General features: G+C 48.1%; 8 protein-coding genes across 8 annotated transcripts; 3 read left to right on the top strand and 5 right to left on the bottom strand.

Annotated features, from left to right (window-relative positions):
* Positions 1–391: 391 nt before the first annotated feature.
* On the bottom strand, positions 392–1,777 carry VFPPC_10481 (RNA small subunit methyltransferase; the record flags this gene model as incomplete). Its single annotated transcript, XM_018288847.1, has 1 exon — positions 392–1,777. One exon carries the CDS (start codon positions 1,775–1,777, stop codon positions 392–394), a length of 1,386 nt encoding a protein of 461 aa, XP_018137447.1.
* A 1,064-nt stretch (positions 1,778–2,841) lies between these two features.
* Positions 2,842–4,181, bottom strand: VFPPC_10479 (hypothetical protein; the record flags this gene model as incomplete). The annotated part of the gene is made up of 5 exons (XM_018288846.1): positions 2,842–3,299; positions 3,359–3,445; positions 3,506–3,667; positions 3,738–4,053; positions 4,146–4,181. 5 exons carry the CDS (start codon positions 4,179–4,181, stop codon positions 2,842–2,844), a joined length of 1,059 nt encoding a protein of 352 aa, XP_018137446.1.
* A 955-nt stretch (positions 4,182–5,136) lies between these two features.
* VFPPC_10478 (FAD binding domain-containing protein) lies at positions 5,137–6,758 on the top strand (the record flags this gene model as incomplete). The annotated part of the gene is made up of 2 exons (XM_018288845.1): positions 5,137–6,200; positions 6,272–6,758. 2 exons carry the CDS (start codon positions 5,137–5,139, stop codon positions 6,756–6,758), a joined length of 1,551 nt encoding a protein of 516 aa, XP_018137445.1.
* A 2,291-nt stretch (positions 6,759–9,049) lies between these two features.
* VFPPC_14771 (hypothetical protein) lies at positions 9,050–9,991 on the top strand (the record flags this gene model as incomplete). The annotated part of the gene is made up of 6 exons (XM_018292539.1): positions 9,050–9,100; positions 9,167–9,361; positions 9,433–9,505; positions 9,580–9,776; positions 9,834–9,866; positions 9,941–9,991. The coding sequence occupies 6 exons, from the start codon at positions 9,050–9,052 to the stop codon at positions 9,989–9,991; spliced, it is 600 nt and encodes a 199-aa protein (XP_018137444.1).
* A 270-nt stretch (positions 9,992–10,261) lies between these two features.
* Positions 10,262–11,954, bottom strand: VFPPC_10477 (multidrug resistance protein; the record flags this gene model as incomplete). Its single annotated transcript, XM_018288844.1, has 4 exons — positions 10,262–10,714; positions 10,772–10,901; positions 10,960–11,372; positions 11,427–11,954. 4 exons carry the CDS (start codon positions 11,952–11,954, stop codon positions 10,262–10,264), a joined length of 1,524 nt encoding a protein of 507 aa, XP_018137443.1.
* Positions 11,955–13,146: 1,192 nt separating this feature from the next.
* On the top strand, positions 13,147–14,744 carry VFPPC_10476 (glycerate kinase; the record flags this gene model as incomplete). The annotated part of the gene is made up of 2 exons (XM_018288843.1): positions 13,147–13,735; positions 13,798–14,744. The coding sequence occupies 2 exons, from the start codon at positions 13,147–13,149 to the stop codon at positions 14,742–14,744; spliced, it is 1,536 nt and encodes a 511-aa protein (XP_018137442.1).
* Positions 14,745–23,680: 8,936 nt separating this feature from the next.
* Positions 23,681–25,760, bottom strand: VFPPC_10474 (MFS toxin efflux pump; the record flags this gene model as incomplete). Its single annotated transcript, XM_018288842.2, has 2 exons — positions 23,681–25,137; positions 25,190–25,760. 2 exons carry the CDS (start codon positions 25,758–25,760, stop codon positions 23,681–23,683), a joined length of 2,028 nt encoding a protein of 675 aa, XP_018137440.2.
* Positions 25,761–27,349: 1,589 nt separating this feature from the next.
* Positions 27,350–27,787, bottom strand: VFPPC_16875 (hypothetical protein; the record flags this gene model as incomplete). The annotated part of the gene is made up of 1 exon (XM_018294628.1): positions 27,350–27,787. One exon carries the CDS (start codon positions 27,785–27,787, stop codon positions 27,350–27,352), a length of 438 nt encoding a protein of 145 aa, XP_018137439.1.
* Between the last annotated feature and the right edge of the window lie 42 nt (positions 27,788–27,829).

The following is a 27,829-nucleotide window of genomic DNA, read 5'->3' as shown; positions in this document are numbered from 1 at the left end:
GCTTTTAGGCCTCGATTTGAACCCGTTTACGCCATAATGACCAGGGTAATGGCGAATAGACTCCACAGTGTAAGCTCTGGGGGCCATCTAGCCGGGCGTTGTTCGTTAGTCTGTCCCAATCTGTAAGCGATCGCTTCAATTGACAAATCTTTGGTGTTCCTGATTGCTGTGTCTGTTGCTAGGGCTGTAGATCTATCCCCAGTATCGTTGTTGTGGTTATCATATTGAGAGCCACGACGATAGCCTCATCTTCTACTCAAGGCTGTTTGATTCCATCCAATGATTCCCATCAAACGCAACGGCCAGAACCCGTCAAGTCTACAAGAACAGCACTCGCTGGTCGCACACTAGAGTCTTTCGGGTTTGCGCCCTGCGCGTCCAGTTTTGCCGTTCAAGAATCTGCCTTCTCAGCCACAATCATAAAGTTCCTGGGTGAGACCTTGAAGTCGAATATGGGTATAATGTCCACTTCCTCTGCTTTCTGCTCCTTCAGAAACCAGTACCGATCCATTGCAACCGCGCTTTCCACCACTTTAGAACACAATGAGCCGAGAGCCCACAAAATAGCAATCTGACCTTCACAATCCCCGTACCGCTCCTCGTAAGCCACCAGCTCTTCTGTCGATATTTCGCTATCGTCAATGTTCAAGTATTGCATCGCTCTGCGTGCAAAGGTAGCGAAATCGGCGACGTCTCCTTTCCTTATACCCCAACCTGGCCACCGCCCGTCTACAGCCCTGACTTTCACCCCCTTGTCGAAGAAAGCTTTCTGCAAAATCGCGCGGTATAGACGACGTTTAGCAAAAGATGACGCCTCCTCTTGGCCACCCTCTGTGTCCTGTCGCCCCCAATTGTTTGGCGCTTGACAGCCCGTCATAAGTGCAGTTGGACTTAGCGTCAGTTTATGCTTCCTCATTGTCGAGCTGATGGGAAATCCTTTTGGGCAACTAGGAGAGAGGGGGACGATGTGATTGTAGCAGCATCCCACGACTCCTAAAGCCTTGATGCAAGGTATCGTCGTAAAGTATCTCAGCATATGCTCCGATAAACTCCCACAGGCATGGAGGCCCACGAGTATGCAACTCTCCCCTTCCGCCCATTTCTCGATGCAGTCTGCCAAGGCTGGCGAGCCGTCAATCCAATGCTCCATATGCTCTAGTCTGCTGTCCGGTATGTTTAGAGCGGCGGCAGTTGCTTTCGATCCTGCGACTTGCGACTTGCTTCCATCAATGGAAAGGACTTTCAGGTCCGGGAAGAGATAAGCAAGCCTGATGGACAAATGGCCTTGGCCAGACCCCATGTCAATGACGCGGTTGATGCCCTTGCTTTGGCAGACTTGGTGAATATAGGCTGCTGCTCTAGAGACTTCGGCAATCTTTTTGGGTGTCATACGAGCTGTTAGAGACTCTGGTAAGGTTACTGATTCTCCTGGACGTTGTTTTCTGGGAAGCGCAAGTGATTTGATGCTTCGTAGCCACTCCGTCAGAGACTCCGGCCGATCTCCAACAAGCTTGGTGAGTTGTTCATTCATCTCCATTTGTGCTCCAGCTTCTTCATCAATGCTATCAATGAGATTTTGCTGCGCCAGGCGATGGTCTGGCCATGAAGACCACCAGGCTGTCCATTCCTTGGGGAGTGATCCCCAGGCATCCTGGATTAACGAGTCATTGACGTGAATACCTCCCGTAATTTGTCGGATCAGTGGTGACGAAATGAAATTGCAAAGGTCGGCTGTGTATGTTTCAATGCAGTCGTATGACGGTGGTAAGGTTATCATGATGATGTGCGTCGAGAGGGTGTGTGGTGTGCGATGAGCAAATATGAAGGGATGAAAAGTGTCCGGTGTCTGCCTCGCTTCGACAATATTGCAACCCTCACATCCCACAACACTACCAGGTCGACAGGTTTGACACGCGACAATACCCTTCAGTAGAATACCAACTGCGTTGAAATTTGCAATAATTATTTAGAGAGTTTCTCGGCGAATAGTTCCAGCTCAGTCGGTTCAAAGGGGAGTCAAAAATTTGAAAACAATAGGGTACCTCGACCGAAAGGCAGGAAAAGTGGGCCACACGATAAACGAAAAGGGCTAAACCCGATTAGGTTTGCTGGAACCTCGCAGAAACACGACAATCATGATATCAACAATGCCAACTAGTTGGCAGGGAATTATTATCTTTTGGCTCTCTGCTCCTGTTTCTGTAAAGTGGACGAGCTTAAAAAGTTTTGCTGGCCCAAAATGGCTAAATGAAAAAATCTTGGCCAAAGTTGGACCCTCGAAGAAGATGTTTCGTATTCAGTCGGAATCGTCGCTCCTCACATATAGCCAGGGTTCAATCAATCTCATCCGGCACTATTGCTTGAAAAGACAAAAGTACAAATTAACGGCGTGGCAGACAAGGTTCAAAGTCTCCCTCTGGCTATTCTAACTTGCTTGTTTAGCCAAGGTTGCAACGTTTCCATTACCCAGGTAGCCGGTTCAATATGCCCTGCAGACAGGCAGTCATAACACGCGGTTGTGTTTCAGCAAAGTTTGTGGATCTCGTATTTTGGTTGAAGTCAAGTACTCATTTTTTGGCTTTGCAGGGCAAATGCCTTTCCTATGATGCCTCGAGAGAACTGTTTACGCCAAGGTATACGGGGTTTCGAAACAGCTATTGCGATATGCCGTGCAGATACGGATCAGACCTTCGTGGAAAACCGCTTTCATAACAATTGCGTAAAACATCATGTTATCCTACTATATCATACATCACACGGCCCATAACCCATGATTGCGACCTTGGAAACGCCAAAAAGCACTTTTGCCTCCAAATACTAACACACTTCAACTCAAAGTTTTCACTCTGAACTTGTCTTCCTCACAGATGGAGTCCCGCCACGTACTGGCCGTAGCTCAGTCTGGCTATCACTCCTTCTAACCGTCTCTTCACTGTCGGCACCGTGTTGCCAAGGTCGTGATCGTGATCCACCTGTACCTCCAATCGTAGGCACCGAGTACTTATTTGGGGTTCTCGTCGCATTGGCTCGTCTTTTGTTGAGGAAGCGGAAAGCCGGCAGCGTGGCTACAATAATAGAGACGGTGGACTCGATATGCGACCACATGCTTAGTAGCACTGGTCCGTTGGACATGGCTGTGGGATCTGTAGTCGAATCGCTCGTAGCTTTTGTAACTTGAACAAGACGTACAAGCGCAATAGCGACAATGATGGCACCGAGTGAGAAGAGGACAATGAGTCCGAACTTGTGGACCCGCGAGATGGTGAGGTTTCGTATTAGATGAAGGGGGAGGATCATGGCTATGTGTTGAAAGAAAGTTAGATGGTGTAACTGACAGCATCTACTCTGGAGCACCTACTCAATACATCTGCTACTATATCGGCACTCGTCGCAAACTTGATGGAGGCATCGGAACGTCGCAAGTCTTCCGGTCTACTACATCCGGCTGTAGTTGTATCAGTAAACCACACTTCACAGGTTGTACAGCATCGCAACCAACACATACCTGGGCTCCAGTATCGCTTTAATGGAGAGCACGTTAAGAAGTTGGACAGCATGCAAGCCAGATACAGAATCATGACAGCGGCAAAGCATATCCACCACCATCGAATGTACTTGGGCAGACCATAGATGAGCCTTCGAATGAACCAGAGGATGGAGAATTTTGCTACCCAACAAGCATCAGCGTCGAGCTTCTATAGGCATGGAGTTTCTTTGCGAACTTGGAAAGTACATACCAGCCCACAACGTCGTCCAGAACAATAGCATCTGACTGAACATGAGTTTCAGTGACATGACAGTTCGCGCTGTCATTTCATCGACTGGTAGCGGTAGAGGCGTCAACGGATCAGCCGCGGCGGCCTTGCTGTACTCGGCCACGAGGAACCATTGCGGCAAAATTCTTGTGATAACTGCGGTCAACGCTGTTAATGTCACCAGGCCTCCCAGGACGAAATAGTCATCTCCATGCAGTCGTCGCTGTAGACGCCATTGGAAAATGACTCGGAAAGCCGTCATGCCAACCGAAACGGCCCAGAGCACCCATATGAGGACCTATGCGCAATCCCAGTGTCAGAAACGCAGAACAAGAATAGAAGTAAATGACAATGTGGTTAGGCCTCTTGCTTCAAGGAAATGTTGCTTACCATTACCTCCGTGTAATTTGGAATTGAAGAAGCCATCTTGGGTTTCTGACTTGCCCATCACTGGTCTAAAAACCGGCCGTCACATCCGTTCGTTCAATATTTCGAAAGCCTCAAACGCCAAAATATCATCAGCAAAGTAAATTAAACTAGGTGGGCGGAGAGGGCTTCGGCAAGATTATCTACTGAAACTGTCCATGTCAGCTCAAATATCCTCGGCCAATTTGCTTATGTTTGCCTGCCCAGTCGACCCTGTGAAAGCCACAATGTTGGCCGCATTCATGACAACAGTTGAATCCTCATTCGAAAACCAGCAAAAGGATGAACTGCCCCCAGTGTCCATTCAGCCGCCCCTGTAGACGAGGCAATTTTTCCAGTGGTTGGGCTAAATGTCTGCAGTCAAACCAACCAACAACACCAACTAACCCGGACGTAAAGCCCTGTTGGTGGGAGTAACTCGCAGTAGTTCTCACCAGCCAAGCCGTCAGAAGATGTGAATTCATGCTGGTCTAGGTGGTGGCGCTGCGCTTGCAGGCCATCCCGCATGTAACCCTGTCATGGTTGACAGATTATACCCGTTATTTGGTAGCTTTTGCATTCTGCAGGTCCCACAGTCAGTTCCATTATCCCGGACGCCATGAAGAGCCCCTGAGATGGCTAAACCGTTTGATTACAACCTACTGAAATAGGCCCTGTCGCCGCGGTTAGGTCCGATTTGTTGACAACCTGCGGCCCATGCAAACTGTCCGGGGATTCCTTAGCACTCACACGAGTCCATCAAGATCAATGACGGAGCAAAACGAAGTCGCCCATCCCAGATCATCCCGAGGTAGCCGTCGCCCCGGTGCCACCACGCCAGCTTGTTGACTTGAAAGGAGACCAGATGGGAGAACCGTGAGCCTTTCGCACTCCCTTTTTCCTTTCTCCTCCTCGTCGGCATCTTCCGTTTTCATTCTTTTTGTGCTCAAGGTTTGACAGAACGCATCTGCATCCAATGGGTCGCGTATTTGGCCTCGCCGCATGGCTGCTGGCCTATGTAGCTGTTGTGCCTCATCATGGTGTCTCTGCAGAGGCGAATGGTGTGCAAACCGAAGCTGTGACTGCAGTGGCTGGCTCGCAGAAGGCTGCATGCAAGCTCTTGAGTCTGACACACCCAGATCACACCTTCTTCGAGGGCTCAGACAGCTACAAGTATGAGACTCAGACGCAGTACTGGTCTTCTGCAGTATACGACAGCCCAGCATGCGTTTTCGTACCTCAAGATGCCAAGCAGGTCTCCTTCGCGGTTTCGACTCTGACCTTGACTTTGACCAAGTTCGCGGTTCGCAGCGGCGGTCATATGCCAGTCCCAGGCTACAATAGCATTGGTAGCTCGGGAGTACTCCTCTCCAACTCCAACCTGAGCACTCTAGCTTTATCTAAAGACCATGCTACTGTTTCCGTTGGCCCTGCTTATCGCTGGAGAGACGTGTATTCGTATCTCCAACCATATAACCTGACTGCCGTTGGCGGACGTGTTGGCCATGTTGGAGTTGCTGGACTACTGTTGGGAGGTGGAATCTCGTTTCACTCAAGCCAATATGGTTTCGCTGCTGACAACGTCGTGGCCTATGAGGCAGTCCTTGCGAACGGCCAAGTTGTCGTTGCGAAGCCCGATAATGCCTACTCAGACCTCTATTGGGCTTTGAAAGGCGGCGGTAACTCTTTTGCCATTGTCACGCGATTTGAGCTCAGAACTGTTCCATCGCCCGGCGTTTGGATTGGTATCGCCCAGTACAACGAGACGGACAAGGACAAGTATCTCGACGCCGTCTACAACTTTGGCAAATATGGCTCTGCCGACAGCAAAGCGGCCATCATTCCCACAATGGTCGGCTATCCCCAGTTCGGCATGATTGCTTATGCAGCATCACGATTCTATGACTCTGTCACCAATCCTCCAACGGTGTTCGAGAATTTCACAGCTCTTAAAACCGTGGCCGATCAATACGCTTTTCAACCCCTCGCCACGTATATCAGCGCCGTTGATGCCCTGCAGCCGAATGGCCTCCGCCAAGAGTAAGTTGAACTCTGCGATGACGTCCAGACCTCCATAATGTACATGGCAGCTGACCATCCGATTTATATAGCTTCCGTGTAGCGTCTTTCATGGTCAACCGAGAAGTTGTCTCCACTGTCCATGACATGTTTTTCACGGCAGCCAACTCGGAACTAGCGAGCATTACTGGCTTGACTGCTTCCATCACCTTTCAGCCAGTCTCCAAGGGATTCATCAAGAACGGCCGGAGTCGTGGCGGCCCCAACCCCCAAGGTGTAGACTCTTGCAAAGCTCCTTACTTCTGGATTGTGCAGAACCTGTCGTGGCAGAGCGAGGGCGACGACGCTAAGGTGCGTTCATTCGCCAAGGCTACAATAGCCAAGATCGAGGGAGCCATCAAAGCCCGTGGTGTTGCTGGCGGTTATCTGTACATGAATGACGCTGGTGATGGCCAACCTGTGTTCCAAAGCTATCCGGCTCAGAACCTGAAGAGACTCAAAGATATTCGTACCAAGTACGATCCGTTGCGCATCTACACGAATCTTTTGAGTGGCGGTTGGAAAGTCTTGGATGCCTAGGGGTATGGATTAATGCCGATGTTACTTTTAATTGCCATACTATATCTCCATACACCACCGTACATACCACGGCTCTGATCAAGTTTGTTATTATCAGCGAGGCTTCGCACTTGTAATCATGCCAACAGATAGTTGTTATTAGACTACTTAGTTTCTCAGTGATCTCACTTACCCGCACCACGCCCCTGTAACTCTTTCATCATCGACTTAGCGGCGGCATTAGGCCATAAACAAACCGACTGGCCTGACCGCTTTCCCATTCAAACTTGAAATTCAAAGCAGTAGGAGGGTGTTCGTATTGCCTTTGGTTAGAATCAGGGAACGCACTTACCCATTGCTAGCCCAGGTGTTCTCAATGCTTTGTCCGCCGCAATACCATGAGGAGGGGCCGTCTATCAACATATCATATGACCCTGGCTGAGTCCTCGTGCACAGCTTGGAGTGAATGCGTATGAATACGAAGCCAGGGGTCTAATCGGCTATTGGTGACTATGTCGTATATGGCGTCAGAGATAAGAGTCGACGCACCGGTACAGTACATCGCTGACTCGACTGAAACGCTTTGACATTTCTGAAGTACGCCTGAGATCAGATTATGCAAGTTCATTTCTTCAGAAGTCGTTGGAGTGTACAGAGACGGAGACGAGCATGATAATCATCCGCCGTTGATCTTCCTGCTCAAGTGATAAGGCTCCAACTTCACTCGAATGTGCAGGACTGCAAAGTAATTTACTACGGTACAATCTTTAAAACAACAAGAGGTGCTGCACTTTCGTCGGAGTCTATTCGGTCATTTACTCTTTGCCACTATTAATAGGCCTGCTTCTTGGTTAGGTTCAACAACGTTTGCCAAGTGGCACAAAGCGTCACTAAACCAGGGTGCACAATGACAACAATACTCCAACCAGACCTCCAACTAGACCAGCCCCGAAGTAAAATGCCGAATACCGATCTCCGATGGTATCATTTGCATTCATGCTCTGATTCTATTTGATCCTGTTTGGAAAGGTAGAAGGGATATAGTCACTCGACCTTGACATTCAACGCCTTGCAAAATTGGCAATGGTCTACAGAAAACCTAGACACGGCGAGAAAGCTAGAAAACAGTTCGAATACAGATAAAGTAACTTTTTGACCGTAGCCGCAAACTTAGCAACCAATAAATAATCCTCCCTAACTCATGGGAGCGGACCGCTTAACGACTGACGAGAAACGCACTGCGGATGACGCCTTGGTATGTACAGTACCAGCCGCATGACATTTACCTCTAAGCCCCTTCACGCTTGGATCAGTCCTCGATCAGTTGCTCGTTTAGGCCCAGACCATCATTGAGAGACCAATCGACGTGACGAAGCCCATGCAACCACTTCAGCCAGTAGAGTGTATCTGGGGAATCCCAGTCGGCTCAACCCCACGATTTGTTATTATGGAGAATCTAAGGGTCAGATGGCAAGGTCATTCGTTTCCAAAGGCTGAAGACGAACAAAGGGGCGGCCTATACGCCTGATCAATCTCGGCGAAAGCAATACTTTAATAAGGCAGGAAGTTTAAATTTCAACTATGACAGCAAAGAGCAACAAAAGGTTCTATAAGTACTGTACATAAACTTAGACAAACTCAGGCACAGATCAGAGAGGCAGGTCCCGGCAAGTTGGAAGATCTCTCCAGATCTATCTTTGGGGCTTAACGAATATCCAGGCACAGGCACCAAATCTGAAGGCGTAAGCGCCATAATGCGGACGCCTCTGTGAGACAAACCAGTAAAAGACGGTGACATTGATGGTGATGTGTGGCGTTTGGGAATCGGATGGTGAGTGGCTGATAGGAACCCAATAGACGCGTGTCGTACTGTACTGAACGATACGGTAAGGAAAGCGACTACCGATTGGAAACGATCACATCATCAGTGCTAGTACACTAGTCAAGATGGCAAATTCTATTGTTGTCGATGTGGCTGCTCATCACCAAGCAGGAACCGTTGAGATGGTGGACGCTTTGACCAGTCTTGGGATATTCGCCATAACAAATTCCTATTGTTATGATGAGAGCTCGAACCACCGTCTGGTTTGAGGCATTTTAGCGAGTGCATTGATACCATGTTGGGCTGAGCAGATAAACTAACTTACATCCAAGGACTTTTGTCGCGCGGTCGAGATATAAGGTGACAGCATCATGAGTAGATATAAAACACACTTGATGCTCCTGGTTTAGCTGATGGTGATGGACTCCCCAGATAAGATATTCCTTTCTAGACCCTAAAAACTTTAATAAACTTTCAACATTCTATCAACATGAAGTTTTCATCTGCTTTGGTTGTAGCCGCTTTCTCGGTTGCTCTCAATGTATGTCCCTTGGTTGCGTCAACTGCATCATGGATAAACGCTGACACAGGCGATTGCGCATAATAGGCATATGAGCTCAACCGTCGTAATCTTGATAGTGGGGTGTCCTGGACAGGCGAAATTGTTCCAGGCAAGACTGTCACTTACACCGGAACTATTCAGGAGGTTCAAGAGCAAATCGCTGCAATTAACCCCGATTATTTCGAAACGCAATCTAATACTGCTGGTGATGAATCCGGCAGCAATATTGAGAAGCGATGGGTGAGTTTCTCACGAGTTTTGACTTTAGCATGACTAGTTTCAAAGCTAATGACAGAATGTGTGAGCGACAGCGTCAGAAGGGAGCACCGTACTGCGAGTATGGGGAGTGGATGACACGAACATCAGCCATAGAGGGAATCAATTGTAGGTCAAATAACTATAATATCACATGTACATACATTATAAGCCTTACAGAGTCTAACCATTACGATATACAGACCTCAACGGTAACCTGGGCGGCAACATGATGTGTGGTGCGCCTGCACGGACATCTTATGGCGGAGGCTGCTCCAGAATCAGCTGCAATTGGTCATCGGAAATTTGGCTATGCAACGATCAAGATGTTGAAATAAGGCTACCATGTAGCGAGGTTGCATCTGCAGCACTAGAGCTTAGCAATGTTTGCTATTGGGTTGTAAGTGAACAGTCGGTAGCTAATGTCAAAAGAGCCCTCACTGACAACTCAATCTAGCAACAAGGTGGCATGACCATGACAAGAGGACAGGTAAGTCGTGTTTCCTTCCCACTGCATCTCTTTGTAATAAACATTTTCTTTGACGACCAAGCTGACAAAGATAGCTCTTCACCACTGCAAATTGGAATGTCATCTTGACAAAAGGGAGTTGCTGAGCAACGATTCCCACGGACGAGCCAGATGCCCAGGAATTTGGATGAGAAATGAATACGGATGGCCAGCCCGCAATTATTTATGAAGCCCAGTTGTAAGACTGCAGCGAATTTGTTTAACTTGGATTGGCTACTGGCTAGCTATTTATGACGGAATGCTTTATGTTTCAGATATATAAGTTTATTTATGTAGATATACTTCTCAGGCTTTGTTTAAATACATATGTACACTTTTCTGTCGACCGACAGCGCCTAGGTGCCACATCTGATATCTCATACTATGCCCAACGTGCTCCACCGTCGTAGATTCGCTCCATAGAACCAAAGCAACCCAGGACTAAGGATTCCTAAACCAATTGTGGCAAAAGCAAGAAGACTGTTTCCCCAGCCAAGCCCAAGCACCTCGTACATTTTGGGTGCGAACAATGGAAAGCTAAACCCAAACATTGTTCGAAGAAATGCGCCTGCAGCCGCCGCACTCGCCGCGTAATCGGCGTCATAGGCATCAACTACATATGCTTGAGCGCTCTGAAAGGCAATGATTAGCCCAGTTGACAGTATTGTGCAGCCAAGGTCTGGGAAAATCCAATGCGTTCTTGCCTGGGCGGTCCAACCGTAAAGGAACAAGCCAATAGGGCAGAGTATTGCTCCGATAATCATAGGGGGAACACGCCATTCCGGTAGACCATCAGTTTGGTTATATTTTCTTTGAAAATGTTTGTATAGCTAGTAGCTAGTTAGACACGAGATTGGGTATCGCTCTAAACTGGGAATGTTACAGACCTTGTCAATTACAGGATGCGATATCTGCAGTCCAATGATGAATCCCACACCAAGAGAGAGGTAGTGTAAGCTTGCTGTGCCCTTTTCCATACCATATGTACCAACCCATACAATTGGGAATGTGGATAATCTAACAGATTCATTGTTAGATAAGTTTACAACTTCCCCTTTCATTGATGTTCACTTACACCAGATACATAACGCCGTACAAATACGCCCGGTAAAGCGACGGTGCTTGAACGGCAGGATGAGCAAATAGCATAATAAAGGGCACAAACATGCGACGCCGAAGAATTTGGAATAAGGTACGGCTCTCTTCCGTAACATGCTCTTTGCCAGTGTGTTTTGTTAGCTTTTTGGCCTTTTGGGACAGAATTCTCTTTGCATAGGTTTCCCTCAGGAACAGGAATGCCGCAACTTGAATCAACAAGTCGAAGGCGGACGTGGACCAAAAGATCCAACGCCAGCTGGTATGTAGCGAAATGTACGCCCCAACTATGGGAGCTACAACAGGTCCCATGAAAGTGAGCATGCCGTAAATCGCTTGGCCTTTCCCACGCTCTTCTTTCCTCCAACAGTCGGCCAAGACACCGTTGCAAATCTCATCATGAAGTCAGTGGTATGACCAGTTGAGTCAAGCTTTTGTGTGACTTACTGCTTGAGGAGCACTGCCACCCACACCACTGAGGAAGCGAAATGCAAGCAGCTGTTGCTTTGTTTGAGCAAAACCACATGCCAAGTTGAAAACCAGGTACATGAGATTTGCGGACTGGAGCACGATGGCTCGACCGAAAATCTCGGACAACGGTGCCAAGACAAACGGCCCTTGGGCGTAACCGAGAAGGAAAATGGACATTACCAGTTGCTGCATGAATCCATTTGGAACGTTGAGGTCTCGGCTAATGTCATCCAAAGCCGGAGTAACCATTGTTGAGGAGAATGGGGAAATGAAGGTGAAGCATGATACAAGAATGGTCGTGATCCATTTTTTACGCCAACTCCAATTCATTGGATTTTCAGGATCTAGTGGCCCTTCCCAGGTAACCACCACCGGTTCATTATCCTGTAATTTGTGTGAATATGTCCCGTTGGACAATAATACGCCATTGCTGTCGGCGTCTCCCCCTTCAAGGTCGCCAGAGCGGCTTTCTGCCCAAGCCGGTATCATGGAGTCATGATTCATTGCGTAGAGTGAGGTAGAATGAATGTCAAAGTCATGAAATTATTCAGGTTGGACTGAAAAGGTTGTGAACTGATTCGGCAAGTAATAGATGGGTTCGTGCAACGTTCTGTATATTCATCTGACACAGAATCATAAAGTTTTATCATTGGACTGAGGGTGTATTCCCAGAGCCAATAGACGGAGAAGACAACAATAGCCAAGAAAACAAAGACTCAAAAATAGTGTTCAGCGTTCATCTGCTACTCTGAGCACACGCGTCGAACGAGCCACAAAGATAAACAGCCCTGTTGGGCTGAGTTGTCCATCCATCTGCAACGTGTCTTTGAGAGCTCTCTTGGGCATCCCCGCGAAGCCAAGACGAAAGACATGCACTTGCGTAATTAAGACATCTCTGCCCACGTATGATAAATCGCTAACCGAGACTTGGCACTTTATTACGGAGACTCAGACCGACATTGCATTGCATCGAGCGAACGAGCCACCAAACACAAGCTTTTGGGCGTGACGCGTCGATCGGCAATTGCGCCACTTTGTGGAACCAGGATGAAGATGCATCTTGGATTGTATTGGTAACTGGTCGCGCGACATGTTGTCTAAGACGACTACAATGCAGGAATAGAATCCACTCTAACTGCATTGTATCATAAACTATAAACCTAAATTGGGACTTGGCGCGCCAAGATAAGGCACCCTCGTGTTTTCTCTCGGCACTCTTCCGTTTCATGGCATGAAACATTCTTTCACGGCCTGCTATATTTAGTAAACTTCAAATGTTGTTCTTCAACTTCTCTTCACCAGATGACGAATCCCCACAATATCCAGCTCAGACAAGCAAGCAATCAGAAGGGACGAACCGTCGTGTGGTATTCACTAGCTATTCCCGGCTGTTCACGTTACAGGTTACGTAAATGCCAAGTAGCTTTACAGATCTTGATGAACTGCGGCATTGTCCCAGCAAAAGAAGGAAATGAGTATCATTTCGTCATCAAAGCCACGCTTCCTATCTTCAAATCATTCGGAAGAGGCCTCCTCCAAACTTTTATTGCTAGCAGTATGAAGATTCCAAAAAGATATAGTGCGAATATCGCTGACCCAAAAAGAACCATTTGATTTCATACTCATCTAGAGAAAGTATAACTCGCTCATTGTTAATTCCCTTTCGTCATAATTCTTCAATACCAATCAGACCGCAATGAATCCACTGAGCATTCTCATTGCCCCTTCAGGCCTCAAAGAGAGTCTGGAGCCAGATGAAGCCGCCGTTTGCATTGAGAAAGGCATCAGACGAGTCATCGACAGTGAAAGTGCCTTCATTCGCAGAGTTCCTGTCCATGATGGAGGCGAGGGTTTCTGCCGAGCCCTGGTCGCCGCTAAACATGGTGAAGTTCGGCATATCCCCGTCATGGGCCCTGACCGAAAACAAATACTGTCACACTATGGTGTTATCGGTGAAGATAAAAGAACCGCTGTACTAGACATGGCAAGTGCAGCGGGCTTAAGGTTGGTCCCAAGAGACTGCCGTGATCCTACTATGACAACCTCGTATGGAGTTGGCCAGCTTATAGCCGCCGCCCTTGATGCCGGCTGCACGAAAATCATTGTTGGGTGTGGAGATTCCGGTACGTCAGACGGCGGTGTTGGTATGCTTCAAGCACTCGGGGTAAGATTCTTGGACAAGCACGGAGCAGTCTTGCCTATCGCTGCAGGAGGCGGCTCCGTGCTCAATCTCGACAAGATCTGCTTGAGGGACCTACATCCAAGGCTTGGCGATGTTCTTTCCGGTATGATGATTCGAAGCATGCTACCCCATTCTACTGTTGATACTGACCTAATGTCAACTTAGGAGATCGACCCATATCGATCGAAGCAGTATGCAATATCGAAAACATTTTATGTGGACAAGGAGGTGTTGCCCAAGTGTACGGACCTCAAAAGGGGGCAACACAAGAGCAAGTCGAACTGCTATCCAAGGCTATGGATAAGCTAGCTAGGGCGGCAAGGCCAACTATCGGCTACGATATGTCAACAACACCAGGCTCTGGTGCGTCTGGCGGACTTGGTGCTGGGCTTCTCGTTCTCGGTGCCAAACTCAGACCAAGAGCCGCTGCGATAGACGAGCACTTTCAGCTTCAGGAAGTCCTCAACCACCCCTGGGACATTGTGTTCACGGCCGAAGGTGCACTTGACCATCAGTCAACCAAAGGCAAGATGACCGGGGAAATTGCAAGACGAGCAAGGGCACAAGGTGCCTATGTCATTGCTCTTGTTGGCACAATCGGAAAATCTGCCAACAGCGTGTATGGAGATGGCGTTTCTGCATTTACCAGCATCTTGGATTCGCCCATCAGTTTACGTGACGCTATGGATCAAGCTGCAGGTCTTCTGACTTGCGCAGCAGAGCGAACAATGAGGGTTGTTTTAGTTGGCCTTCGCCTCAACTTGCGAGATACTGCCCACAATCCCCTCTCGAGAGCCAAAACATACGGCGACGAACCACAACCAGTCTTGGTGAGTGGACGGAATGGGACGCATGAATCTCAAAGTAACTACTCTAATGGCATAAAACCCATAAATGATCTGGGCTCATACCTGGGACAGTTGTCGCATGATCAACCCCACACGTCAGCTCAGAGACAGAGATTAGAACTTGAGTCAAAATTGCGCATTACACCACTTCCAAAAGGGACAATGCGTATCATTGATATGAACACTCACACCCATCATGCGGCTTTCAGCAAGAGACGAAGTGCCTCCCCGAGCGGGCATTTGCTGAACAGCTCGCATTACTAACACCGTGGGTTGTGAGCACTCAGAAGATGCTACAAGAGGGTTTGTCGGAGAGAGTGTACATACTGTTTCTCACGTCACCATTGTCTTTAAGGAGTGGTTGTTAAATCTAGTAGTAGTTTATGCGTCCATTGAGGTCATTGAGAGCTTGGGCATCTTGCTCAGCCATTTTTCTTTCATACGAAATGTATCGGAGTTGAGGGTCATTTTAATGCAACGAGGACTAGCAATTTTGACAACATGGCGCCCTTAAATCACAATTTCGAGTTTCATTCAACTTCATTTAGCTAGTGGGATATCCCAAATCATACATAGCTCTCTCCTTCAAGTGCAAACTGCATCCCCCATCGCAATCCTGCCTCGGGGGAGTATCCCAGTGACAGATTTCTCTGTCGAGTTTAACCGGTGTACCAGCAGACGCAGTAGCCGTTGAGAACTCCACAACGGGCGTACGGGTTGCAGCAATAGTAGCCGTTGCAAGGCCAGCCGCACCAGTAACAGGCTGTTGTATTTGTTAGCATTTACCCTCCCCAGCCCTTTATGTGGTGGGTTTCCCTCTTACCATCGGCAAGTACGGTGTCCTTGGACCCAAATGTAGCATCTATAGACTTTCCTTCTAAGTATAGTTAGCTATGTATAGCACGACACGGCATGTGGATAGATCGACTGGTGACATACTGGCCTCCCGTGGCTCATCGGCAGGAGCACCCAGAGCCTGAAAAGACTGGGCCAGGAGAACGAAAGCGAGAAGATTGGCCTGCATTTTGTGTGAACTTGAAACAGCTGTTGTCAAATAAAGTACTCGGGTAGATCACTTGATGAATTGATTGAGTCGTCAGTTATTCTTCACGGTATTCGTCTCTACCTTTATACTTGATCGCTGGAGATGAAGCACGAGGCTCCTTCGCTTGTCACTCGGTAATATTGAACATTGTGCTACCAATCACTAACCAGAATGCATACAATCGAATACAGCTCGGATGGTTTTCCTTTACATTTTTTCGGAGACTTCTGACCAACACATATATCGAGTATGACGACAGGAAACCATTCCTCAGCTCAACAAATATGTGAACCCGTTATTTTGTCGAAACAGTTGCACCGCCTGCCTATACACCCATTTTCTTCTTTCTCGGCCCCGGGGAACATCATCCGGATGGTGGCGTCTAGTCTCACAAGGTTGTATACATAAATCAAACGCCCTGGATCACTCCTTGGCAAATCTAGAATGTTTGGGCAATCATGAGATATCGTTTGCGCTTTTCGTCGGCCTCCGGTCAAGCATTTTGGGGTCGATAAGCCCAATTATGATACTTGAAACCTGGGACACATCTTTTTGACGCATACTGACTCAACTGAGGAATGGAAGTATTGACTTCTTCGAAGCCTGAGTAGCCCAAGTGCCAGTTGAATTTGTATCAGACTTTACGACTACGTCAATTAACATGAATCCTTGCGGACTACTTTAGCATGTGGACTTCGCCAAGGTAGCCCTATGCGCCCGTCTACTTGCGGTAACAATCAGCCCTCCGCAGTTGATGGTAGACATTGCCTCCCCGTTCCTACACTCGACCATTCCGTGTCTTCAGTTTCGGCAAAATTTGCGCTTCAATGTCTTCACACCATTACTCTATCTTGGTGGGCTAATATATTTCAGCTTCTGCAAGTTTGTCAACCGACATCCGATAAATTTGTGAAACAAGGACCTTGTGCGAGTTTACAGACCCATCCCCATGGGGAGTCGTTACGTCCAGCACATGCATAAGAGAGATGTCTCATCGTACGGCCGACCTCGATGCTGCACTCGTCTATCCAATCAGGTACATGCGGGTTTGTCTTCCCGAATATGAACTGTTTGTCTCCCGCCCATGCCACCCCTCCATCATCAAAATCGATCCGTCAAAATGTCCGAGCACGTCATGTAATTGAATCGGATGTTTCCCGCAGGTATTTAGCCACTCGGCATGCATTGTATTCCAGACCGGTCCAATTCATAATCAGCATATCATGGTTTACATCATCTTTGGGAGGATTCAAGGGACTCTCGTGATGCAGCTTGACTTCAACATGGTCTCACAACCCAAGCGTGGAAGGTGAATATCATCAGGTGGCCGAAATACACATAATTAATGATGAGAACCCCTCAGTTTGGGCAAATACGGGCAGCTATGCATCCGTTGGGGGCATCCAACGTAAGAAATACTTGCATTGAGACGGTTGAACGCGGGTATACTTCAGCCGGGAAACTTTTACTCGATTCGACATGGAGCAATTAGGCGTTCTCATCGACGATCTGTGCCCATGTCGGAACATCTGGGTTACTCCTCGGCAAAGGAGCAGTTGCACGGATGTCTTGACTGACCTTTTCGCTTTCGAATCTAGCCAACCAGTCTCCTCACCACCCGATAGTAGATCATTTCACAACTGGGCATCGTAAGTGAAGACGTGTCTAAAAACTCAATACAACTTAAAATGTCAAGTAGCACCTTAGACTGGTAACAGTGAGCCAGATCAGCCATTCTCAAGACCAAAGTGACTTGCAAGCTCCTCTCGAGATGATATGTAGATTAGATCTAGTAGTATCTGCTCTGAAATTATCATTACATCCTAAGGGTGTCGCAGCAAGATTCCTATGACTTTTGGACTAAGAATTACATCATCGGGAACCTCCAGATCGAGTACTCTCCTTATCTTGGTCTCTGAGGGATACTAGTTGCACTTGATCATTTTCAAGGTATTTGACAGAGAAAGCCTTCTGATACTTGATCTTATTGGACTTGGTCTGGGACGAATTCGTAGCTCCATGCACATCCGCAGAGGTATGCCCTCCCGACCGTAAAGCAAAGTTCCGAAGATCGGGAGTGACTGTATTTGTCCGTCGGTCGTGATATCGATTTGTCGATTCTCGCAGCCGTGGGAATATTCGAACCAGGAGTAAACGGAGCGAGGGCAGGCACACGCATATTATACTGACATTGATTTCAATATCGGACCATATGCCTACATCAGTAAAGTCCCACGTCGCATTGTCGGTGGAATAAGAGAATTTGATGAGCGATTTGAGACGCAGAATGCTTACAACGGTAACGCTGTGTGGGTTAACAATGCCACGGTTAGCTCGCAACTTGTAAATAGAGAAGTGAAAAATGGAAAGACAAGAAAGACTCACAAAGTGCCCACTGAGAACATCAAGGCTACGCCTGCCTTCTTTTTCCATCCCAACTGGAGGCTTCTCAGCTGAGACAGTGGTATAGCCAGCATCCAAACGTCCAGGATTATGCTAATAGCAGCGTTTGACCACGACATGGCGTTGATATTGATGCATTTGCCTCCAGTGTGCTCCTTATCCCACATAACCCAGAAGAAGCTGATGGGAGTACACTGAAAAATTGCGACCAGACCAAACGCTAACCCGAACAAACAGTTAAAGACGATTGTACCTAATAGCAGTCGCCGAACGCCTGTGCTAGGAAAAATGCGCAAGTAAAAGAAGAGGAGTGCAAGTTTTGCCAACGAAACCTCTACAAAGTAGATGACCTCTTGAACGTAGAAGAAGAGGCTGAATCTCGTTATTTCGTCCGGAGTGAGTGTCCATATGTCCCTGCCGAGGCCGTTTACACTAACGAATTTGGCATTGATAATGGTGCTCGGGGTGCCAACCAGGACAATTAAGAGTGTGAGCCAGTCGTCGATAGTGATGTCCAAGCCTGCGTATATTTTATACCCGAATCGCTGAATTAAAAATATTGCTGACAAGATGGCAAATGTATTATTAATCGTCTGGTATTCTTTGCTCCTGTCCCGTACTGGCCGTTGACAGGTTGTTTGAGTAATATTAATTGCGGCTGAGTCGTGCTACATTAGCAAAGATGTCTGCAACAGCATGAGGATCTGTGGGCTTGAAGTGACGCACTCAGTGTTTGCCTAACTGTGCAATTGGCTTGAACACAGCTCGTCAATTGCGCTGCAAAAACCTTGTCCTCGCAAATACACGTCTGGTTCGTGGGCTGGCATGATGACAGCGGAATGGTCGTGGCCATACAACGGACCTAGACAGAATGGGTTGTAAGCTTAGTCGCACACATTTCAACAATTGGGGTTTCTTACGGCACAATCCGGCATGGACGGAGCGGTGTCAGCTCTTGAGTGGTGGAAGAGTACAAATATGGCCAGCACCCAGCACAGCCGAGTCATCGGTCTAGCTCTGACGTCCATCGTGTTTTCCGTCTGTTGTACCTTTATTTTTTGACAAAAAGGCTGATTCGAGCTTCACTCTATTGAGGAATGAGACGAACAGGAGGTCATTACGGCTTTGTCAAACGATTGACATGAAAGGGCCGGGGAAGTGTTGCCGTGGTGCCCTCGTCACAAACCCAAGAGACGATTGAAGTGACTAGAGAACAATACCACAAATTGGCATACAGCAAAAACATGTTAGATTTCCATCACACCTAACCCATGAGTCCAGCATTCTTTATATCAATGCAAAGCCAGAGTGCCGTTCGGCTTGTATTGCCTCCTCAAAAGGTCAATAGGCTTCAGTGGCTGCAGACGTGGCTCAGGTCCTCAGACATCGTCGTTGCGCCGTTGGCGCCCGCAGCCACCTTCTTACCTTTTTGAGGTAAGCATGTTACCTAGAGAAGTTCCATCAAGTACAGGCTCACGAAGCAGCTGACAGATAATGAGGAGACAAGGCCCCTTTCCATCGGGAATAGAGCCCGGCTGTCTCCAGACCTACACAAGTTAGTTCGTCCAGAAGCCGATCAGCCGTCAGGCGTGGCGGATAGTGCTTCAGACTCTGGCCGATGAAACACTTAACCAAAGTTCCTGGACTGCTTTTTTCTGAAGTCTTGTTCCGGAGGCTCGCAACCTTTGCAGATAAGTTTGTGGAGACATAACAAGAGGTATTGGCAACGTAGCTCCCCTGTGGATGGATTTGAGTGATGTATATACAGCAGGGGGACGAATCTCCGAGTCAACTCCTGACCAGTCCCAATGACTAGACACGAGACTTGCAGCGAGTTCACAATGCCCAACGGGGAGGGAAGTCAATAGAGTCTGGAGTTGATCCATAACTACATGTGATTTACTTCACCCTGGTCCTCTAGCACAGTACAAAATGCGCCGCTTCACAATGGGCAATAGTTTTGCATCCAGTGCCACCGTATCTCGCAATTAGTCTCATCCTTGCTTGCTATGGACGAGGCCGTCTTAGCTACCTTTGACATGCTGGAATCAGCCCACTTGAACAGTCCCGCAACGTGTGGCTGATCTGGTCAATTCAAGGGGATAGAGTTGGTCAGGTATTCTTCAATACAGGGCGCCAATAGAAGCATTTTCGAACAATATTTGTTGGAGGAGAGGGGGTGGCTTCAGGCTGGGAAGCTTGGCATTTTGACATCGATTGGACAAGGAGAACTTGCCACAAATACGGCATTGCGGTCCTGGTGCTAGTGGCAACGCCCACGCCGAATGATACCATCATCCAGGAATAGGGTACAAAAGCGGTAAGAGGGCCACGATGTAATTTAAATAACATGGAGAGCACTGAAGATATCAATCTTGTACTATCAAACTTGGAAAACGTACAAGTGTCAAGTACGAGGTAGACAAGCTGACTACTAAGAGAGACATAACCAATGAATCCAAATCTCCCATTCTCTAACGTACACTCTCTTGCGGAAAAGCTCTCGTCAGCTATAATGGGGCGACTGACAGATGGGACCAAAACATGGCGCTCAGCTCCCTGTCACTACGGTGGTGGCGTCTGGGGCGAAGTGGCTGCGGGAGCCCTAACCAGAATTAGGAGATATAATGAGAAGTATTTCGGGAAAGAGTGGGATACTGTCATTTGGGCATGGGATGATGAAAATTTGAAACAGGAGTCCTTTCAAATCCGGTCTTCTCACGTTCTAATTGTAAGCAACCACCCAGTCTCTCAACAGAAGTTCCTGTAGCGCTGAGCATTCTACGACTCACTCGACTCTGAAGTAACTTGAAGGCAGATTTCCAGAGTCTTACCTAAGTTTCAAGATCCAGGAAGTGGTTTTGCCAATTTCGGTCCTTGTACAAGTTCAAAGCCTGGAAACTAGGACAAACTGCAAGTCGTGTAAGCCACTCGTGAAAATTGCTAGCAGAAATCAGCACCCACGAGCGACATCCTCCGCTTGAGGGGCAAAAACTACCAAGATTTTGAGAAACGGGCTAGGCTCTGGCAAGACGTAATTGCCACTTTGGAATGTGAAACTTCGTGTCACGATATTGGACAGGAATCACAGCGGCTTAAAACGACCAAAACGCACGTGGAAGCTCAAAGCGGACTTGAATGCATCGTCACACTGTCTGTGGGTTTATCCCAAGATAACGAGAACTTTGCTTTGCAGCGTTGCAAATCTCGCTTTCCTACTCTTCGAGGACCCATGGACCTCTTACACTACATATTTTGACAACTCTAGGAAACGGCTCGGCAACAAGAAAGGATATATGTGAGCATTCATAAACATGTTCCCGGAAACAATCTGGATTATTCTCTAGTGATATAGTGGAGAGCAGGCAATTCCTCAACCACTCAACCTGCTCCGCATAATCCGCCGATCTATAGGTGGGTTTTATCTCGCCGGCAGGCTAATACCGGATCGCTGAGCATACGTACTCCTCATGAATCAGTCAAACTTGTAAATGCCGGCTCCCGGTTCCACATCTCGCCCACTAGCCGATGGTTATAATCGGTCCGCAAAAGGTCCAACACACGGTCCTCGGTGCCCCATCATTCAGGGTTAGAGACGTCGATCATCTTAGAGATATTTTGCGGTTTGTGGCTTGAGTTATCTCAGGATGTTTGCCCTAGTCTCGTAATCAGCCATATGCAAACACTGCAAATTGTCCGCTAGGTTAGCACAACTGTGCGTTGCGTGGCACGTAGTTCTGCTTTGCTGAGAGTCGGGTGTGATTCAAGAGCAATTGAAAGATGACTCCTGTCAGCAGCGGCGATAGCTAGGAACAACACCAAGGCGTAGGAGGCGATAAGGTACAACACCTGAACTTGGTACAACTTAAGTCATAACGGTTAGTCGGTCTCGCAATACTGCGTCCGCCGTTTCAACATACCTCAAACTCTACACTAGTTTATTTCACCATCAACGACACCTTTCTCTCTTCTGAGTCGTGTGTCCAAAAAGGAACACTGTCTAGCCCGTTGTGCTGAGTGATCCTTCTCAGTTACCTCAAACGTTGTATAGTTGGGATCCAGGTTGCCATTCCAATTACACTGTTCCGTTTCATTGGCAACTGTAGTTTTCAAGTCAGCACGCTGTCAACACCAGGACACACCAGAGCAGATGCCAGACTTCCTAATGACTACTAGAATGACTAATACTAGATAGCTCTCGTTCATATTATTTGATCAACACTTTAAGAACACGACACAGATCACCAGATACCACAGATAGGCCTTGGTAGACAGAGAACTTACATCACAAGCCAAGAGCTGTAGAAGAAATCTGATCGAGACAGGTAGCAGAACGACTTCAGGCAGGACCAGGGACGTAATCCGCAGATAATTCGCCAGAAGACAAAAATTGCTGTTCCAACTCAAATACAACTTTGGCTATTCTATCGCCGTAATACTCACCAAACCAAGCGCAAACAACCTCACAGCCAATCCCGAGACCCGAGTTCAGGTACCGATGGTCCATCCAATGCACGATATCACCTCACAGCGACTTCCGAGCAACACCAGTCATCAGCCAATTCACAAATTCCCACAGCCAATGGAAGTTTAAGACTCCCAAAACACAACGTCAGAAATGCGAAACGCAACACAAACGACCTACTTAATACAGAAACCGCACCAAAACCTCGGGAACACGGCACATGTTGCCCCTCACTACCAATTCACATTCGAAAGCTTTCAGTTATAAAGGGCAGGCAAGTTGCCAAAGCAGCACTAAAATCTGACAGCGGCTCCCTTTTCGGGATTAGAAACCTATAAGTTACTAGGACCTGCGTCACCTGTGATATTTTGCCGATGGTAATCCACGAGGGAGTTAGTTATTATTTGATCATAGTCTGGTCGATCGAATCCTTCTTGTTAGTTTTCTTTAGCCGACACAAGCTTACTCGCATAGCGTTTAAACCTAAAGTAGTAGGTGTCAATTAGTAGCTTACTGTCCGGAATGTTTCGTCCAGATATGCATACTGCAAAGTATTTAAAGAAGGTTGAGGTTCTGAGAAGAAGCGCCTAATCAACAACAAACAACTCTCACAAACCTCTTCTACATCTTCGACACAAACTACTTACAATTACCATTATGCGCGCTTCTGCCACCTTCTTCGCCATCGCGGCCTTCTTCCTTACCTCCGCCGCCGCGCTCTGCCACAGTGACGCTGATTGCCCTGCAGGCGAGCACTGCAAGCAGCAGGGCGAGTTTCCCAACATCAAGGTGTGCACCAAGTAGAAGGATTAGGAACAATGCAGTAACTAGAGGGCAAGACTTGGTGGTCAGATTTGGGTAGGATTTCTTGCAGTTGACTCAATTGCAATGAAGAAATCCTGGGTGGAAGCAATGAAAGTAGGATACGGTTATGATCCAGGCCGTGAGCCTTCAATCGAACAATATACTCTAGAAATATAAGGCCAACGATGCAACATCATCATATTTGTTCATTAACTGACATGGGATATTAAGTAAACACTGGTCATCCATGTGGTCTATTGCTTCTTCTTGTGAACCTGCCGTAGGCGCCTTGATCAAAGCCCTCAACCTTGGATTCAAGGACTCCCAAACACTAATACGTCATCAATTTTTAACATACACTAACCAAGCTAATCATGAGATTTCTATGCGCCTTTCATGCCGCCTACAACGCCTAGTGTACACTTCCCCAGCCCTACAAAGGAAACTCCATTGTCAGTCCAGCACCAGAATGCCAATTCATCATTACCCAGCAGCCGACATGTCAATTTTCTTCCCCTTGACGCTCTTCCATTCTATAAACACGGCGCCTAAAATCGCCGCAGACGCAGTCGCCGTCGAAACCCAGAAACAATTGGTAAGTGCCGAGTTAAAGGCCCGTATGATGGCCCCCAGAGTCTCCTCTGTGAACACTTGTCTGATACGCGTTGCACCCGCTTCTATAACAGCCTGTTGATCAACTTGTGGTGCGTACTGCTGTGCAAAATACTCAAGACGATTTGTGAATACAGTCTGACCTGCGGCTACGAAGAGCGCACCACCTAGGGACTGCATGAGGACGATCAATGATGTACCAGTAGGCACATCGGCCATGTCGAGAACAACCTGGACCGCGATGAGAGGCTGTTGCATTCCCATGCCAACGCCGGCACCCGCAATAATTTGGAAGCCTATCCATGCCGCGGCCGATGAGTCAACTTTGAGCGTGGACATGAGACCGAAGCCGATTGGCATGAGAATCGCTCCTCCTATGATAAATGGCATGTAATAACCCCATAGATTGACGATTGCTCCACTTCCGACAGTGCAAATGGCGACACTGACCAGCATTGGGATGCTCATGATTCCTGATGTGACGGCGCTGGCGCCTTTGACGGCTTGGAACCAAATGGGCAAGAAGTACATGGCGAGGAGGAAGCAAGCGCCGATGAAGAATTCGAACAAGGACGACGCCCAAACTGTCCGCTTCTTGAAGATGCGTGGTGGCACAGTTGCATTATCTTGCAAGCGCCACTGAACATACAAAAACACGAGGAAGAGAACAACAGCAAGCATGAGAAGAGATGTTACTCTCGAGTTGTCCCATGCATACGTGGAACCTCCCCAATGCAGGGCTAACAAGAGGCATATTACGGCTGGTAAGAACGTTATAGTTCCGACTGGATCGATTTGCCAGAAACGCTGCTTCCACGTCATAGGAGTCAGCTTCCGCTTAGGATCAGGGAAGAAGAAGGTAATGACGCCGACTGAGACAGCCCCAACGGGAAGATTGATGTAGAAACACCATCGCCAGGTCAGTGTGTCTGTAAAAACGCCTCCTAGCAGCGGTCCAGCAACAGAAGATATCCCCCACATGCTTCCAATAATCCCACTGTAGAATGGTCGTTTCTCCAATGGAACTGTGTAAGCGAGGATGGTGAGAGCTCCAGCAAGTATACCTGCGGATCCCATTCCAGCAACAGCTCGTCCGATAACGAGCGTCATACTGTTTGGTGCCACCGCACAGACAAGACTGCCGAGTTCAAAGATGCCAATGGTGCTGAGAAAGACCCATTTTATGCTCCAAAAAGTGTAAAACTTGCCGAAAAGAAGTTGAAATGATGATCCAGTGAGCATGTATGCAGAGCCGTACCAGCCAACATCGGGTAAACTGCGAAATTCGTCCGTTATCCTTGGAATAGCTGTGGCAATGATGGAATTATCTGCCGTATGTTAGTGAGGCAATGCAAAGTGCGGCATGGTCTGTATACATACCCAAGGCCATAACAAATACTGCAAAACATAGCGCAACGATGATCAATGCAAGCCTCACCCCTGTTGCGTACTCTTCGCCGTCCTCCCGTATTGAACTTGTATCAATACCCGCATCGCCGTATTGTGACTGTCGAGACTGTTGTAGTTGCAGCTTCTCAAACTCTCCGCCCTGTCTCGGAGTCGCACCCGGTACCATGTCCTCGTATCGCACTGCGCCGAGCAGGATACTTCCTCGTACAGAATCTCGAATCGAGTTACGAACCATAGAGTTCGGCCGTGGCCTTGTAGGTGGCTTATCCAGTGACTTTAAATCGGCCACAAAGCTCTTCTCCAAAGACTTCAGATCAGAGCAGAAGCTGGTGTGTCCTGTTGACAACTGAGTCTCGTCCTCGGATAACCAAGTCTTGATGCTATGAGCCATGGCGTGAGTTTCCCGATCTTCAAGGAAGTATCGAGACGAGGTCTCCAAAGACGACTTCAATGTACTCTTGGGTAGCTTTACGCTCAAACGTGCCAAGTCTTCAGCTTGTGATCGGCTTGTGGCGGCCACAACCGCGGAATGAGAAGCCATTGTGAGGAAATGGCCAGCCTTTGACCCCGCAGTGAGAACAAAGTCACCTTGTCACAATATGGCCATCACCAGCGATATATAAGAAGCCTGCGGAGAAAACACATCTCAACCAAAACGTCAGCCTCCGAGAGCAGATGGACCGAAAGCCGGAGAGCAGTCGGTGTGCTTCCGCCGAGCGAAGGGCTCAAGCGCGAGAGCCACAAAGAGCCCAAACGCCATCACTCATGTGTCCCCGATTGATCTTTTGACTGGCTATCGAGATGCCTGCCAAGTGGGATTGGATATTCCTTAACTGGGCTGCAGTACACCACGATAGTGCGGCGAACTAGCCAGGGAGATGTGGTATATGGATTCCCAATAGGAAAGGCAACTCCCATGCAGGCTTGCATGCGTCATACAGGGATTTCCTCGGGTAGACATCATACATAGCCCTTGGCTACAGAGAAGTAAACGTAAGTGTCAAGGCAGCATGAGCGAAACTTCGAGCACTTAGATGTTTAGTGAGATGTCGATGCAGAACCGTCGCACGATTTGGAGCCATCACCACCCTCGCAACCTTAGCCCATGCTTTTGAGACTTGACCACTTTGCCAGCCAACTCAAGTCAGGAAACAAGCATTCTCAGTGAGCAAGGCCCTCATACCGCGTGGTTTGCCATGTGTCCTGTGCCACGAGGCAAGATCTGAATCAGGGGTAGAGATCCCAGGGTACGGGCTCCAGCTCCTCTTCTTCATTTCCAAAACAATGTAATAGCTACTACGACAATATCCAACTAGAAGTTGCGTTGTGTGTGGTGGACCATGGCGCTAGGCATGCAGCGCTCCCGACTTGCATTACTGTGCGTCGAATTGCCAGCTTTTGTCGGCCCTCGCTCCTCGGTCCTCGCCCCCTCGTTGCTGTGTTCGCTTTCGCGTTTATGGCGATGGGCATGGCCCGTTGGACTTCGTGACTTGTCCCTTTGGCCAGCCGTTGCAACGCTCTCGAGGGACCAGTACGGACAACATCAGAGACGGCTTACCTCGCAGTTTGACCTCTAAATTTTTAATAAAATTAATTCTCGGGTTCATAAGCTCTGCCGTGATTTCCGCATCCTTGGTTTCTGTCTGTTGTTCTATAGTCCATTCTTTTTTGGCCGTCCAGCAACGGAGATCCACATCGACCCTCCGGGGAGTAGTGGAAGCTTGGATTAGCCATGGCACCCTTGTCCTCACAATGCCAAGACTGGACGAGACGACTCCCTAAATTATATATTCCTGTTTAAAGACACCAAGTGTGGTTTTTAAGGCTATAATACAATGACAAATTAGTCGATAAGTATAGTAGTGCTGTATGCAACCCGCCAAGTCAGACACCACGATATGAAACGGAGAAGCCAAACATAGCGCCGCGACTACGGCGCACATGCTCGGTGCTTGTATCAATGGTAACCATCACGCAGCAACTGCCCCAAAACTTCAACATTACTCATTAGAGTTACCAATGTCCTTACTCAATTATCCATAGAATCATGCTCGAACACATCCGGAAAAGTCACAATTGGTTGCTGTCAGAAGAAGTTCCCGTGGATCGTCGTTGCACCGCCGGTGCGACCTATTCTGCGGGATCAACAGGAGCCTGCCCGCTCAAGAATGACGTAAGACGCACTCTGGGGCTAGACTGATGCAGTTTGTCTTCTTCGCAGACGTCTCTGGATGACACGGGAGTGCAGTTCCTGACTCTTTTTGCACCCTTTTCCCCAATTTGCCGTCCGTCCTCTTCGTTGTGCATATCCGTTGGCGATTTGCGCACGGCGCACCCACCACTCCCGTAAGTCACAGTCGAAATGCAAGGTTCATGGTGATTCGGGCTTGCGAGTGCCATATCAGCCTTTCCAATAGGTATACTTGATCCCGATGGTATGTACAGTTGTTGCGATACCCGTCGAATTTCTTGATGGTCCGGTGTAGTTCCGTTTGACAATGTCGTCACCATCATATTCCCACCGGACTGAGGCTTCTCGCGATTCTCCTTCCGAGACTTTACTTCCATTGCAGGTGAGGTAAATGCGGGTGGCTGTAGGTTGATGGGTAG

Source organism: Pochonia chlamydosporia, assembly GCF_001653235.2.
Source record: "Pochonia chlamydosporia 170 chromosome Unknown PCv3seq00011, whole genome shotgun sequence".
NCBI classification, from domain to species: Eukaryota; Fungi; Ascomycota; class Sordariomycetes; order Hypocreales; family Clavicipitaceae; genus Pochonia; species Pochonia chlamydosporia.
Note: the sequence above shows the minus strand (reverse complement) of the source record. Positions and strands in the feature narration are given on the sequence as shown.